A 17,148-nucleotide genomic window follows, 5' to 3' on the forward strand; every position below is an offset into this window, starting at 1 on the left:
GTGCCAAAAGAGAGTATCTAAAAAAGAACTAACACTTTTACACAGATCTGAGTTAGGGTTGTTGGGCCTTGGCAGGTCTGAACTTTACCAGAACTTGGTGGCATTCTAATTATGTTACGGCGACATCATGGGGATTGCGGTCTGGAGTATGAACTCACAGTTCCGGGACGCGGGTAGGGCACTTTGCCAGTAAACTCCGCCCACTTGTACTGAGGCCCCTCCTTGTGCAAAAAGTTGCCCTTGAAAGCCCGGATCACATCCTCCATTCGGTAAACGCACACGGCCGAGCCATTGAGGATATCACTGCAAACAAAGAAAGACAAATGACAGATCAAGTAGATTCAGTTGAACTCTTATTAACTCTCCGCCAGGTGGTTATGTAATCGTTGCCGTTGGTTTGCCAGTTAGTTAAAGTTAGTTAGCTGGCAACATGAGTCAAAAGTTAAGGGGTGTATTTTCATGAAACTTTTAGGAAATGTCCAAAATGGAATAATAAACAACCAATTCAACTTTGGGCATGATCCGGATCTTTTCTACTGTTACCTTATGTTTAGACTTCAGTGTGTGTGTGTGTGTGTGTGTGCGTGTTCACTCTGTTTCTGTCATTCCGCTATGGATAACTCCAAAAAATATAGGTGGATTTTCATCTAACTTTAAACAAATGTCCGAAATGAGATAAGGAACAAGTGATTATTTTTTGGGGCTGATCCAGATTATTTCTACTATGCTATGAGCCTCAACTTGTCTGTGTGTGTGTATTTGCAGCAATCACCCACAGAGACTAAACCAGTTAATTAGACTTAGACTGCCTTTTTATTGTCATTCAAATTTGAACTTTACAGCACAGATAAGAACAAAATTTCGTTACATAAGCTCATGGTAGTGCATCCACTGAATTGTGTTTTTTAAACCATGACACAGAGTTCTACAGTCACATTCAACGGTAGAGTTGGACATGTATACGTACACATCAGTGACGTGCGGTCACCTGAAAACATGGGAAGAAAAAAAATGTAAAAAGAAAAAAAATAAATAAATTGTTATATGTATCCAGTGATTATACTATAAAGTTATTTTCCATTTAACTTCACCAGTTGTAGATTATTTGCCATTTGCCACACATTTGCCATTCAAATACCGAGAAGAGACTTGCGGTGATCAGCAGCCAGTTGAGGCACGTCACTCAGTGCCTCACCATGGATTGCGTACTCGGCTAACTGCTGGCCTGCTGTGCAGTGAGACCGTATTGCTATATGAATTATATTATACATTTCCATAGTTTAGTTAGCTGAGGTATATAATGTACAGTGTATTTTGTCAACAATTGTATGTGTGTAAAGTATTTCTTGTGCTGAGCTCGTAGTAATCCCGCCTCCTGGTGCCGGTTAATACACCCCCCGACGGGAGCGCCACACCAACCAAAGCCCACACCCAAACCCTCCACGTGCAAGACCAAATCCACCCAAAAAAAGTCACTTAACAAGAAGCCAAAAAGTGCAAAAACAACAATGCTCGTGCCGGAGGAGCAGTGAACGACTGCAGGGACACAACATTAGGTACACCTGCAGACTGCAGCACGGATTTCATATTTCATTCATTCACAACTCCTCCAACACGAGCACCACTGTTCCCGCAGTTATAAGTAAAGGTAAGACCATAACAACGTTTTTTTAATAAAATGTGCTTTTTTGTGTGCTACAGTTTGTATGTGTAAAGTTAAAGTTAAGTTAAAGTACCAATGATTGTCACACACACACACTAGGTGTGGTGAACTTTGTCCTCTGCATCTGACCCATCCCTTGGTCACCCCCTGGGAGGTGAGGGGAGCAGTGGGCAGCAGCGGCGCCGCGCCCGGGAATAATTTTTGGTGATTTAACCCCCAATTCCAACCCAAGTGCCAAGCAGGGAAGAATGCTGATATGAGCTTTTAAACATAACCTGTTAACTGCTGCCAATCAAATGGTGAATAAGATACTCTTTAGGGTTCATATGTTTGTAAATCTGACTGTGATGAAGTCAGTGCCTCACCAGCCATCAACCTCACCGCACGTCACTGACAGAAAGTCAACACACCTACATACCTAAAATTCCAAAATTTGTGAGTCTTCTATTGTAAAAAATTGCAAAACATTTGTTTTAATATTGTATTATATTTTAAAACCTATACAATTCAATTGAAAAAGAAACGAATCGTTAAAACCATTAAAAATCAGTTCCCAGTGGCTAATTATATTTTTCGAAGTTTTTTTCATAATTTTACCCATCACGCAATATCCCTAAAAAAAGCTTCAAAGTGCCTGATTTTAACCATCGTTATAAACACCCGTCCATTTTCCTGTGACGTCACATAGTGATGCCAACACAAACAAACATGGCGGAAAGAACAGCAAGCTATAGCGACATTAGCTCGGATTCAGACTCGGATTTCAGCGGCTTAAGCGATTCAACAGATTACGAATGTATTGAAACGGATGGTTGTAGTGTGGAGGCAGGTAGCGAAAACGAAATTGAAGAAGAAACTGAAGCTATTGAGCCATATCGGTTTGAACCGTATGCAAGCGAAACCGACGAAAACGACACGACAGCCAGCGACACGGGAGAAAGCGAGGACGAATTCGGCGATCGCCTTCTAACCAACGATTGGTATGTGTTTGTTTGGCATTAAAGGAAACTAACAACTATGAACTAGGTTTACAGCATATGAAATACATTTGGCAACAACATGCACTTTGAGAGTGCAGACAGCCCAATTTTCATCAATTAATATATTCTGTAGACATACCCTCATCCGCGCTCTTTTCCTGAAAGCTGATCTGTCCAGTTTTGGAGTTGATGTCAGCAGGCCAGGGAAGCTAGGGGGTTTAGCTCGCTCATCTGCGGGAACAAACTGCCGCCATTGCTTGCCGTGCTACCAAGGTCCTTTGTCCCTGAATTGCTCACACACTCCGGCAGATTCAATGGGGGTCTGGCGGCAGATTTCTTTGACTTTATCGTTGGAAATGCATCTGCTTTGAGTGTCGCAGGATATCCACACCTTCTTGCCATCTCTGTCGTAGCATAGCTTTCGTCGGTAAAGTGTGCGGAACAAACGTCCAATTTCTTGCTACTTTCGCATCTTTGGGCCACTGGTGCAACTTGAATCCGTCCCTGTTCGTGTTGTTACACCCTCCGACAACACACCGACGAGGCATGATGTCTCCAAGGTACGGAAAACAGTCGAAAAAACGGAAAATAACAGAGCTGATTTGACTCTGTGTTTGAGAAAATGGCGGATTGCTTCCCGATGTGACGCCACGTTCTGACGTCATAGCTCCGAGAGCGAATATTAGAAAGGCGTTTAATTCGCCAAAATTCACCCATTCAGAGTTCGGAAATCGGTTAAAAAAATATATGGTCTTTTTTCTGCAACATCAAGGTATATATTGACGCTTACATAGGTCTGGTGATAATGTTCCCCTTTAAGAGAAAAAAAACATCTCCAGCTCTTCAGTCGACAATCCCAATGCATATGTGTGGTTATAAACAAAGAGTAACACAATGACCTTCCTCCAGCAACATAATTCCACCCCACTCTGGATTTCTTGTCAGATCCTGCTGAGCTTCCACAGGCAAACCTCAGCCACCATTATGAACAGACCCACTCCTCCCTCCCACTGCGCTACCTGTCATCACACTTGAGCTTCATACTATTTATTCTAAAAAGAAACGAGAGGAACCCGAAGCCGACCATAACTTTCAATACCGCCCGGGTGGTAAATACAAATGGACAAATGTGTATTTTTTTAAGGAAGCGTGACTTCAAGAAGTCAAGCCAGTGACTGAGCGTGCTAAGAACACGCCTGCATTGTAAATAAACAATTTCGGTGCGTCTGCACAAGCAATGGATTGAATGCATGGACTCTATTGTTAGAACTAATGCAGAAAATGTGCCAAAGAGGAAGAAATAAAGCTTATACATTCTTACAGCTATGCTATAGTCCTGCAGTACTAATTAATTAAAAAAGGTACTATATATATAATGCATTTGAAAAATACCTGTACTTTTTTTTTTCATCGACCTGACAGAATGCCGAGGCGCATGACGCAAGTCAGCATCAACACACACAAAGACCCCTCGCAAGCAGAAACAATGTGAAGACATAAGAGGGAGAGTGGGCGTATTTTGTCTTTAAAACGAACGATAAAAACAGCGCTACAGATATTAAAGCTGCCGTTCTTCAAGCGGTGCTTTAAAACAGTGGTTCTCAACCTTTTTTCAGTGATGTACCCCCTGTGAAAATTTTTTTAATTCAAGTACCCCCGAATCAGAGCAAAGCATTTTTGGTTGAAAAAAAGAGATAAAGAAGTAAAATACAGCACTATGTCATCAGTTTCTGATTTATTAAATTGTATAACAGTGGTTTTCGTCCTGGTCGTGGAACTGTGGACCAGCTCTATACTCTCGGCAGGGTCCTTAAGAGTGCATGGGAGTTTGCCCAACCAGTCTACATGTGCTTTGTGGACTTGGAGAAGGCATTCGACCGTGTCCCTCGGGAAGTCCTGTGGGGAATGCTCAGAGAGTATGGGGTATCGGACTGTCTGATTGTGGCGGTCCGCTCCCTGTATGATCAGTGTCAGAGCTTGGTCCGCATTGCCGGCAGTAAGTCGGACACGTTTCCAGTGAGGGTTGGACTCCGCCAAGGCTGCCCTTTGTCACCGATTCTGTTCATAACTTTTATGGACAGAATTTCTAGGCACAGTCAAGGCGTTGAGGGGATCCGGTTTGGTCGCTGCAGGATTAGGTCTCTGCTTTTTGCAGATGATGTGGTCCTGATGGCTTCATCTGGCCAGGATCTTCAGCTCTCACTGGATCGGTTCGCAGCCGAGTGTGAAGCGACTGGGATGAGAATCAGCACCTCCAAGTCCGAATCCATGGTTCTCGCCCGGAAAAGGGTGTAGTGCCATCTCTGGGTTGGGGAGGAGATCTTGCCCCAAGTGGAGGAGTTCAAGTACCTCGGAGTCTTGTTCACGAGTGAGGGAAGAGTGGATCGTGAGATCGACAGGCGGATCGGTGCGGCGTCTTCAGTAATGCGGACGCTGTATCGATCCGTTGTGGTGAAGAAGGAGCTGAGCCGGAAGGCAAAGTTCTCAATTTACCGGTCGATCTACGTTCCCATCCTCACCTATGGTCATGAGCTTTGGGTTATGACCGAAAGGACAAGATCACGGGTACAAGCGGCCGAAATGAGTTTCCTCCGCCGGGTGGCGGGGCTCTCCCTTAGAGATAGGGTGAGAAGCTCTGTCATCCGAGTAGAGCTCAAAGTAAAGCCGCTGCTCCTCCACATGGAGAGGAGCCAGATGAGGTGGTTCGGGCATCTGGTCAGGATGCCACCCGAACGCCTCCCTAGGGATGTGTTTAGGGCATGTCCGACCGGTAGGAGGCCACGGGGAATACCCAGGACACGTTGGGAAGACTATGTCTCCCGGCTGGCCTGGGAACGCCTCGGGGTCCCACAGGAAGAGCTGGACGAAGTGGCTGGGGAGAGGGAAGTCTGGGCTTCCCTGCTTAGGCTGCTTCCCCAGCGACCTGACCTCGGATAAGCGGAAGAAGATGGATGGATGGATGGATGTATAACAGTGCAAAATATTGCTCATTTGTTGTGGTCTTTCTTGAACTATTTGGAAAAAAAAGATATAAAAATAACTAAAAACTTGTTGAAACATAAACAAGTGATTCAATTATAAATAAAGATTTCTACACATAGAAGTAATCATCAACTTAAAGTGCCCTCTTTGGGGATTGTAATAGAGATCCATCTGGATTCATGAACTTAATTCTAAACATTTCTTCACAAAAAAAGAAATCTTTAACATCAATATTTATGGAACATGTCCACAAAAAATCTAGCTGTCAACACTGAATATTGCATTGTTGCATTGTAATGAATGGAATAGCCTACTTGATTTGATGTTCAGTTTATGAACTTACATTCATATTTTGTTTAAGTATTATTCAATAAATATATTTATAAAGGATTTTTGAACTGTTGCTATTTTTAGAATATTAAAAAGAAATCTCACGTACCCCTTGGCATACCTTCAAGTACCCCCAGGGGTATGCATACCCCCATTTGAGAACCACTGACATATAGAACATGCTATACGTTTACCAAACAATCTAATCGCTAAATCCCATGAAATCTTATACGTCTAGTCTCTTACCTGAATGAGCTAAATCATATTATTTGATATTTTACGCTAATGTGTTAATAATTTCACACATAAGTCCAGGGGCGTCACTAGCTTTTAAGGACCCAGGAGAGCGAACTTAGCGCACGAGCACAAAACTTCACAAACGGCTAACAAAGACTTAGAAATTATTCATTGTTATTATTTCAAAAATGCACGGGACGAAATGAAATGTTCCCCGGGACGATGGCTTTTAACCATTTTTTTTCTTTTTATGTATTTATTCATTTTACATGTTATATTAAATGTCTTGGTTTTTCCTCCCTCTGAAAATCCTATGAAATGTTTAACAAGCCATCCTATAAAAATACAACAGCTATTAATGTAACAATACAATAAAACAAATATATTTAATGATGTTTTTTTCATTATTTTAGCATTAGGCTAATGTATATTACTTTATATAGATTCTACAAGAGTGATGTGGGCATTTTCTATATGAACAAGTCCAAGGACCGCAAGCAAGGTCGCAGAGAAAATGCGGACTGGATTTTCTATATCAGTGTTTTTCAACCTTTTTTGAGCCAAGGCATATTTTTTTCATAAAAAAAACACGGAGGCACACCACCAGCAGAAAAGGTTAAAAAATTAAACTCCACCGGGTTGTCGTGCCTTATTTTGAGTTTGTTGTTGTTTCCTGTGTGTAGTGCTTTAGTTCCTGTCTTGCGCTGTTATTTTGGAGACCCTTCCTGTTTTGTTGTGTTCTCCTGTAGCAGCTTCACGCCTTCCTTTGAATGCTATTGCCCGCCCCTGCTTTGTTTTCGCAATCAAGACTATTTAAGTTGTGCGTACGCTATCCTTCTTTGAGGGGACATTGTTGACTGTCATGTCATGTACGGGATGTACTTTGTGGACGCCGTCTTTTCTCCACACGCTGTAAGTTTTTGCTGTCGTCCAGCACTCCGTTTTTGTTGACGTTGTAGCCAGTTCAGTTTTACTTTTGTTTTACATAGCCATCCCTATGCTTCAGTGCCTTTTCCTAGCGGGACTTGCCTTTTGTTGATTTTTGGTTTAAGCGTTACATACCTGCACGCTGTCTCCCGCTGTGCTCTGCCTATTGGGATCACGACAAACCATCCTCGACGCGTTCCGACTTCTACAAAGCAATGAACTACCTGCTGCCACCTACTGATATGGAGTACTACATGGTTACCCTGCCAAGCTCTACACAGCACAGGCACTAGACAACGGCACATTATTATGATTATTGATTTGCAAAAAATATTTTTTGGACCAATTAGGTGAAGTTGCATAATTTCCCACGGCACACCAGGCGATGTATCACGCAGTGGTTGAAAATCACTGTTCTATATGAACAAGTGGAATGGATTGGATACCGACACACTAAAGGGGCTCTCTACCTTAAAGTACCAAAGATTGTCACAAACACACTAGGTGTGGTGAAATGTGTCCTCTGCATTTGACCCATCCCCTTGTTCACCCCCTGGGAGGTGAGGGGAGCAGTGGGCGGCAGCGGTGCCGCGCCAGGGAATAATTTTTGGTGATTTACGCTATGAAGTGAGGGGAAACTGAGTGAAAAATGACAGTTTATATCAGGGTTGCTCACACTTTTTCTGCAGGCGAGCTACTTTTCAATTGATCAAGTCGTGGGGATCTACCTCATTCATATATATAATTTATATTTACTTATTTATGAAATATATGTTTTTGTTAACAAGTTAAAGGTGTTTAATGATAATGCAAGCATGTTTAACACATAGTTAATATTGTTAATAAATTAAAGGTGTTTAATGATAATACAAGAATGTTTAATACATATAGTTAATATTGTTAATAAATTAAAGGTGTTTAATGATAATACAAGCATGTTTAATACATATAGTTAATATTGTTAACAAGTTAAAGGTGTTTAATGATAATACAAGCATGTTTAATACATATAGTTAATATTATTAATAAGTTAAAGGTGTTTAAAGATAATGCAAGCATGTTTAACACATATAGTTAATATTGTTAACAAATTAAGGTGTTTAAAGATAATACAAGCATGTTTAACACATATAAATTCCTTTCTTTCATGAAGACAAGAATATAAGTTGGTGTATTACCTGATTCTGATGACTTGCATTGATTGGAATCAGACAGTGGTGCTAAAAACGTCCGCATTTTCGAATGGAGGAGGAAAAAGTCCTCCTTTCTGTCCAATACCACATGAAAGTGGTTGGTTTTTGGCATCTTATTTGTCCAGCTTCCGTACTCCTTTGTATACACTTTACAAGAAATACATTGTCGGCAAACTCCGTAGCTTGCTAGCTTGTGCACGCCAGCTTTCTGAGACTCTTATTTTGGTAGCGCAACTGTGCAACTGTGCAGTCGGTCTTTGGAGTTTTGACGACAGGTACGACGCCAGAGTCTGTTGAAATAAAGTGTTTCTCGCCTTCCAGTCGGTAATTTTAATGAGCTGGCAGCAGCCAGCGTCATCTCAGAAGACCCTCGGGTGCCGTGAATGTCAATCAAGTGACGAAAGTGACGTCATAGTGAAGATTTATGATCGCTCATTTTTAGGACTATTTTTTTAATGCCTGGCTGGTGATCGACTGACACGCCCTCCGAGATCGACCGGTAGCTCGCGATCGACGTAATGAGCACCCCTGGTTTATATGATTATTTATTTAAACTCATATTCGGGCCACTTTATAATGAATATGTCGGCATGTATTTGTAAAAAAATAAAATAAAATTATATATATATATATATATATATATATATATATATATAAAAAACACCAAATTATTTAGGGGGGCTTAAGAATATTTTAGGGGGGCTTGAGCCCCCCTAAAATAGGCCTAACAACGCCAATGCATAAGTCGCTCCTGAGTATAAGTCGCACCCTCGGCCAAACTATGAAAAAAACTGCGACTTATAGTCCGAAAAATACGGTACTGGTTTGCAAAAAATATTTTTAAGTGAAGTGAATTACATTTATATAGCGCTTTTCTCTGGTGACTCAAAGCGCTTTTACATAGTGCAGGGGTCGGCAACCTTTACCAGTCAAAGAGCCATTTTGACCAGTTTCACAAATTATAGAAAACAATGGGAGCCACAAACATTTTTTGAAATTTTAAAATGAAATAACACTGCATACAAAGTTTTTTTTTTGCTTTGTGCTATGTATAAACCAAGGGACTCAGACACGCTGCCCACACCTTAATTTGGAATTTGAATGCTGGTGCGGCACGCGGGTTTTACGAGAATGGCGCTTGTCAGCGTCATGCGTGCCGTGACGGTACAGAATATAGCACCCACTTCAGCCAGCGTGCCGGACCAGCTATACGTTGTTTGGGGCTTCCGCTTGCTCACGTGGGTGACAGCAAGGCATACTTGGTCAACAACCACACAGGTTACACTGACGGTAGCGGTATAAAAAAAAACTTTAACACTCTTACTAATAATGCGCCACACTGTGAACCCACACCAAACAAGAATGACAAACACATTTCGGGAGAACATCTGCACCGTAACACAACATAAACACAACAGGACAAATACCCAAAATCCCATGCAGCCCTAACTCTTCCGGGATACATTATACACCCCCGCTACCAAACCCCGCCCACCTCAACCGACGCACAGAGGGGGGGGCGGGGGGGGGGGGGGGGGGGGGGGGGGTGTTGATGTGGGATTCTGGGTATTTGTTCTGTTGTGTTTATGTTGTGTTAAGGTGCAGATGTTCTCCCGAAATGAATTTGTCATTCTTGTTTGGTTTTGGTTCAAAGTGTGGCGCATTATTTGCAAGAGTGTTAAAGTTGTTTTATATGGTCACCGTCAGTGTAACCTGTGTGGCTGTTGACCAAGTATGCCTTGCTGTCACGTACGTGTGCAAGCAGAAGATGCATACTGTATAACAAGTGGTTGGGCTGGAACGCTGCTAATACAGATTGTAGAGGGCGCCAAATGCTCTACCATCATGGCATGCTCTTATTATAACTGTAAGGGTGAAAATCGGTGAATATTAATCCCGGGAATTTTCTGCGAGAGGCACTGAAGTCTGGAAGTCTCCCGGGAAAATCGGGGGGTTCGGCAAGTAAGCTGTTGAGCCGCATCAGAGTGATCAAAGAGCCGCATGCGGCTCCGGAGCCGCGGGTTGCCGACCCCTGACATAGTGAAACCCAATATCTAAGTTACATTTAAACCAGTGTGGGTGGCACTGGGAGCAGGTGGGTAAAGTGTCTTGCCCAAGGACACAACGGTAGTGACTAGGATGGCGGAAGCGGGGATCGAACCTGGAACCCTCAAGTTGCTGGCACGGCCACTCTACCAACCGAGCTATACCGCCCCAAATAGGCGAAATTACATAATCTCCCACGGCACACCAGACTGTATCTCGCGGCACAGTGGTTGGAAAACCCTGATCTAACTGACTCAAATGCCGAGAATATATTGTATTCCAGGATAACTTCTGCAAAAAGCAGAATGACGTGCGCACAAAAAGCCAGTGTTCCACAGCAGTGATGACAACATGATAAAAACTCATGTGAGCTTCATCTCTCAGCATGAATGTGTTCCTTTCACAAGTCACAGCGGCAGAAGGTCCTGCAGCCGGCGTGAAACCCACAATATGTTGCATCATCATATCTGCATCACACATACGCTCAAGTGCCACGGATTATGTTTGGACTCCCATGCTGGTTAGTCATCTATTTCCCCCAGCAAATGTATCCCCCTTTTGTTCAAGTTTCTTCTTTATATGGGTCCTAACCTCAAGCTAAATATAATAGCAGCAGCAGATCAATATCATGACTTAAGTGTTTTTCTTTCTTTCCTCCACCATGTGTAAAGTCAGATCTCACCTCCCAGTGTGACTTCCCTGCTGCCTCCCACCCACCACCATGCTGGCATTTCCCAACATGGCTGCTCAACGCCATTACAAAACAGCGCCGCCTGCCTACCTGGAAGTGGTGAACAGGCCGTAGATGAGAGGGTTCTTCTTGTCTTTGCCGTGCAGGATGAAAACGTCCTCTGCATTGAGAGAATAAACAAGAATAAATGTCAGAAGAGCATGTTAAAACTCAAACTATATACTGCGTAAAACCGCAGCTGCATATTTTCTGTGACAACATGTAGTTTTAGATTCAATCAAATTAGAGGGAAATCAGAGTTTCTATAGCAGCAACATTACAAACCCTGTTTCCATATGAGTTGGGAAATTGTGTTAGATGTAAATATAAACGGAATACAATGATTTGCAAATCCTTTTCAACCCATATTCAATTGAATGCACTACAAAGACAACATATTTGATGTTCAAACTCATAAACTTTATTTTTTTTTTTGCAAATAATAATTAACGTAGAATTTCATGGCTGCAACACGTGCCAAAGTAGTTGGGAAAGGGCATGTTCACCACTGTGCTATATGGCCTTTCCTTTTAACAACACTCAGTAAATGTTTGGGAACCGAGGAGACACATTTTTGAAGCTTCTCAGGTGGAATTATTTCCCATTCTTGCTTGATGTACAGCTTAAGTTGTTATACAGTCCGGGGGTCTCCGTTGTGGTATTTCAGTCTAGTACCCGCACTCTTTTACTATGAAGCAACGTTGATGTAACACGCGGCTTGGCATTGTCTTGCTGAAATAAGCAGGGGCGTCCATGGTAACGTTGCTTGGATGGCAACATATGTTGCTCCAAAACCTGTATATACCTTTCAGCATTAATGGCGCCTTCACAGATGTGTAAGTTACCCATGTCTTGGGCACTAATACGGCCCCATACCACCACAGATGCTGGTTTTTACACTTTGCGCCTATAACAATCCGGATGGTTCTTTTCCTCTTTGGTCCGGAGGACACGACGTCCACAGTTTCCAAAGAAAAATTTAAATGTGGACTCGTCAGACCACAGAACACTTTTCCACTTTGTATCAGTCCATCTTAGATGAGCTCAGGCCCAGCGAAGCCGACGGCATTTCTGGGTGTTGTTGATAAACGGTTTTCGCCTTGCATAGGAGAGTTTTAACTTGCACTTACAGATGTAGCGACCAACTGTAGTTACTGACAGTGGGTTTCTGAAGTGTTCCTGAGCCCATGTGGTGATATCCTTCACACACTGATGTCGCTTGTTGATGCAGTACAGCCTGAGGGATCGAAGGTCACGGGTTTAGCTGCTTACGTGCAGTGATTTCTCCAGATTCTCTGAACCCTTTGATGATATTACGGACCGTAGATGGTGAAATCCCTAAATTCCTTGCAATAGCTGGTTGAGAAAGGTTTTTCTTAAACTGTTCAACAATTTGCTCACGCATTTGTTGACAAAGTGGTGACCCTCGCCCCATCCTTGTTTGTGAATGACTGAGCATTTCATGGAATCTACTTTTATACCCAATCATGGCACCCACCTGTTCCCAATTTGCCTGTTCAAATAAGTGTTTGATGAGCATTCCTCAACTTTATCAGTATTTATTGCCACCTTTCCCAACTTCTTTGTCACGTGTTGCTGGCATCAAATTCTAAAGTTAATAATTATTTGCACAAAAAAAAATGTTTATCAGTATGAACATCAAATATGCGATGAGGTGGCGACTTGTCCAGGGTGTACCCCGCCTTTCACCCGATTGTAGCTGAGATAGGCTCCAGCGCCCCCCGCGACCCCAAAGGGAATAAGCGGTAGAAAATGGATGGATGGATGGAACATCAAATATGTTGTCTTTGTAGCATATTCAACTGAATATGGGTTGAAAATGATTTGCAAATCATTGTATTCCGTTTATATTTACATCTAACACAATTTCCCAACTCATATGGAAACGGGGTTTGTAAATACATTACAGTATACAATACAGTGGCAATAGCAGCACAGCACAGTGTAAACAAATAACATAGAATAATCAAGTATGAATAAAAGAAAAAAGACAGCTATTAATAAAACTGAGAAAAATATGTATGTATAACAATCAAGGCATTATTGCACATTATTTGTGTAAATTATCACACATTGTCCCTGTTTTAAAGTAAATATTTTCAATACATATTGTTAAAAATGTGAATTCATTGATGTAAATGTTCATTTACGCATTTTACCTTAAGCGTATTGAGAATAATTTGACTCAGTTAGGGTTTTATGTCAATGTGATGGCACACTTTAAATGAAGACACGGAGTAATTAACAGCACAGAAACATACCGACTGAATTTAAATGATTCCATAGTAACAGTAGAACCTCAAACACAACTAAGGAATTCAGAATTTGACCACATCTTGGTAGGAATATAAAATACCTACAGTATTCCATTAAGAGTTGTACAACCAACTCTGTAAAAACGTTTTGCTTTTTCTTTGGCTTTTCTGGGACACCTACGGACGGAATCACTTAAAGTGTCTTGTTGTTTTCACAGTGGCTAACTTCTTTTTAAAATCCAGACAAACGATATGTAACGTGCATCGGCAGCGTGACTCTCATTTGCTTTACACCTCAGTCGTTATGAAAGTGAAACCTGATTTAGGAATAATATATTAATAGATCAGATTATTTTCTCATGCCATTCAATATTTTGTGTGTCAAAAACATTCATTGGGAAGCGTGTTTGTGAGTCTGCGTGTGCAAGAGTGTGTGCAGGTTGTGATGGTGGTACTTGCTATTCATTATGTGTGCTATCAGTCTGACTGTGTGACTAATGACACTTGGAATGAATCTGTGGCCATTAATAACCAACCACCGTGGGTGAGCCTAGCGCCAGGGCCGCCACAGGAGAACCAACACCTGCTGTCTCACACACACACACACACACACACACACGCACACGCACACACACTGGCACCACACCTCGGTCTTCTCTCTTAATTTCGAACACAGCGGATTAAAGTCCATCGACATGTTCCCACCACATTTGCATTTATTCCATCTGTCTGCCTAGCAACACCTGCAAGCTGTTCTTAACAGAATTGACTAAGATACTATACAAAAACAATGTCATGATTTAATAGAAAAGAGACAATTTATTGGTTACTTGGCTTGAAAAAATGTATAAAAAAATCTATAAATCTAGCCCCAACTCCTAACCTTCTTAAATGTGTTGGCGACATCATACGCAAATACGGTGGTAGCTTTCACTGTTATGCTGATGACACTAGAGATGTCCGATTAATGCTTTAAAATGTAATATCGGAAATTATCGGTATCGTTTTTTTTTTATTATCGGTATTGTTTTTTTGTTTTTTTATTAAATCAACATAAAAAACGCAATATACACTTACAATTAGTGCACCAACCCAAAAAACCTCCCTCCCCCACTCATTCACACAAAAGGGTTGTTTCTTTCTGTTATTAATATTCTGCTTCCTACATTATATATCAATATATATCAATACAGTCTGCAAGGGATACAGTCCGTAAGCACACATGATTGTGCGTGCTGCTGGTCCACTAATAGTACTAACCTTTAACAGTTAATTTGACTCATTTTCATTCATTACTAGTTTCTATGTAACTCTTTTTATATTGTTTTACTTTCTTTTTTTATTCAAGAAAATGTTTTTAATTTATTTCTTATTTTATTAAAAAAAATTTTTTTTAAAGTACCTTATCTTCACCATACCTGGTTGTCCAAATTTCTGTTTGAAACAAAGTGTCCAAACAGGTGACTCAGTATTGTCATGTTAAAACACTGCACGAGTCCAACTGTGTTTGTAACGTGTCTTTATTACAAAAAGTACCCCCCTTAGTATGCTCTCAACTCTCCACCCGGATTATTTGCTATTCTGTTGTTGCAACAGCTCAGCTGAGCAAAATGCTGCCTTTTTTAAACTCACATTAAGGACAGGTTTTCTGTTTTGCACTCCATTATCTGCAATGTTTTTCCGCAAGTGTGCCGCTGTGATCCTCCCACAATGTGTATTAAAAGAAAGCAGAGTTGTGCTTTTCAAAGAGCGCAGGAACCTTTGCAGCACAGCTCAAGTCGTTAAAAACAGCTCTAATATTTCTATTTGCTCCCCTTCTATGGTGGCAGACAGTGCATCACCATTCCTCACATTTTTCTCCTTCCTTCTTCAGGTAGCCTCAATAAAACTTTGCCTTTCCATGAAAGCTAATCTCATCTAAATACACACACGCTCTATCATTACGTTCTCTTTACATTTTCTTTTCAACACAAACAATGTGGAGGCAGACGTTTTTGCAGTTACATGAAACCTTTCTCTCCATCTTTCACGCCGCCTCTCCATTTTTTTGGCCAGCAGTCATAATTCTTTCATGCTCACGTCTTTCCCTCTTTTCATTTACCAAATATTTTTATCACTTGACTTTCCTGTTTTTTTTTTACCTGCGTTTTTTTCCCGAGAGTCAAACAAGGACATGGAAAGATGCAGTTTTTATATGAACAAACACACATACTAGTGCGATTGAGTCCATTAGACATACTTGCCAACCTTGAGACCTCCGATTTCGGGAGGTGGGGGGGCGTGGTTGGGGGCGGGGCGTGGTTAAGAGGGGAGGAGTATATTTACAGCTAGAATTCACCAAGTCAAATATTTCATATATATATATATATATATATATATATATATATATATATATATATATATATATAAGAAATACTAAGTCAAGTATTTCATATATATATATATATATATATATATATATATATATATACACACACATATATATATACAAGAAATACTTGACTTTCAGTGAATTCTAGCTATAAATATATATTTCTTTTATTATATATATATATATACATATATATAAAATAAATACTTGAATTTCAGTGTTCATTTATTTACACATATACACACACATAACACTAATCTACTCATTGTTGAGTTAAGGGTTGAATTGTCCATCCTTGTTCTATTCTCTGTCACTATTTTTCGAACCATGCTGAACACCCTCTCTGATAATGCATTGCTGTGTGGCACGCACAAAAGTGCTTTCATCAAATGCACTAGATGGCAGTATTGTCCTGTTTAAGAGTGTCACAACATTGCTGTTTACGGCAGACGAACTGCTTTACGGTAGACGAAAACGTGACTGCTGTTGTTGTGTGTTGTTGCCGCGCTGGGAGGACGTTAATGAAACTGCCTAACAATAAACCCACATAAGAAACCAAGAACTCGCCCTCCACCATTCTACAGTTATAACGTGATTGGGCAGGTACGCTGTTTATATTGTGGGAAAGCGGACTCAGGTCCGCATGGACCTGAGAGGCGCTGAATTTCGGGAGTCTCCCGGAAAATCCGGGAGGGTTGGCAAGTATGCCATTAGAGTACAGATAAAAAACAGACTTGTTTTTACCTCATGGGTTGTGATCAAGTCCAGCTCAAAGGCATTCGTAGATTTTCGAAAAAGTGGATCCCCACATGCTGTATAGTAGGGCTGTGAATCTTTGGGTGTCCCACGATTCGATTCAATATCAATTCTCGGGGTCACGATTCGATTCAAAATCGATTTTTTTTTTCCAATTCAACACGATTCTCGATTCAAAAACGATTTTTTCCCGATTGAAAACGATTCTCTGTTCATTCAATACATAGGATTTCAGCAGGATCTACCCCAGTCTACTGACATGCAAGCAGAGTAGTAGATTTTTGTAAAAAGCTTTTATAATTGTAAAGGACAATGTCTTATCAACTGATTGCAATAATGTAAATTTGTTTCAACTATTAAATGAACCAAAAATATGACTTATTTTATCTTTGTGAAAATATTGGACACAGTGTGTTGTCAAGCTTATGAGATGCGATGCAAGTGTAAGCCACTGTGACACTATTGTTCTTTTTTTTATTTTTTTTATAAATATCTAATGATAATGTCAATGAGGGATTTTTTAATCACTACTATGTTGAAATTGTAACTAAAAATACTGTTGTTGATAATATTCATTTTTGTTTCACTACTTTTGGTTTGTTCTGTGTCGTGTTTGTGTCTCCTCTCAATTGCTCTGTGTATTGCAGTTCTGAGTGT

The 17,148-nt window shown here is 40.9% G+C and overlaps 1 protein-coding gene and 1 long non-coding RNA gene across 2 annotated transcripts in view; one reads left to right on the top strand and one right to left on the bottom strand.

Moving 5' to 3' along the window:
- Nucleotides 1–17,148, top strand: part of LOC133615792 (uncharacterized) — a 517,593-nt gene that overhangs the window by 201,882 nt on the left and 298,563 nt on the right. The gene's annotated exons all lie outside the window — the stretch shown is intronic.
- sema3h (sema domain, immunoglobulin domain (Ig), short basic domain, secreted, (semaphorin) 3H) overlaps nucleotides 1–17,148 on the bottom strand; it is a 229,400-nt gene that overhangs the window by 28,772 nt on the left and 183,480 nt on the right. Inside the window, exons 11-12 of the mRNA XM_061974468.1 lie at nucleotides 11,140–11,209; nucleotides 159–303 (exon numbers count right to left, since the gene is read on the bottom strand). Of these exons, the coding sequence (XP_061830452.1) occupies nucleotides 159–303; nucleotides 11,140–11,209 (215 nt within the window). The remainder of the gene's footprint in view (nucleotides 1–158; nucleotides 304–11,139; nucleotides 11,210–17,148) is intronic.

The sequence above is a fragment of the Nerophis lumbriciformis genome, linkage group LG01 (assembly GCF_033978685.3).
Source record: "Nerophis lumbriciformis linkage group LG01, RoL_Nlum_v2.1, whole genome shotgun sequence".
In the NCBI taxonomy this organism is placed as follows: domain Eukaryota; kingdom Metazoa; phylum Chordata; class Actinopteri; order Syngnathiformes; family Syngnathidae; genus Nerophis; species Nerophis lumbriciformis.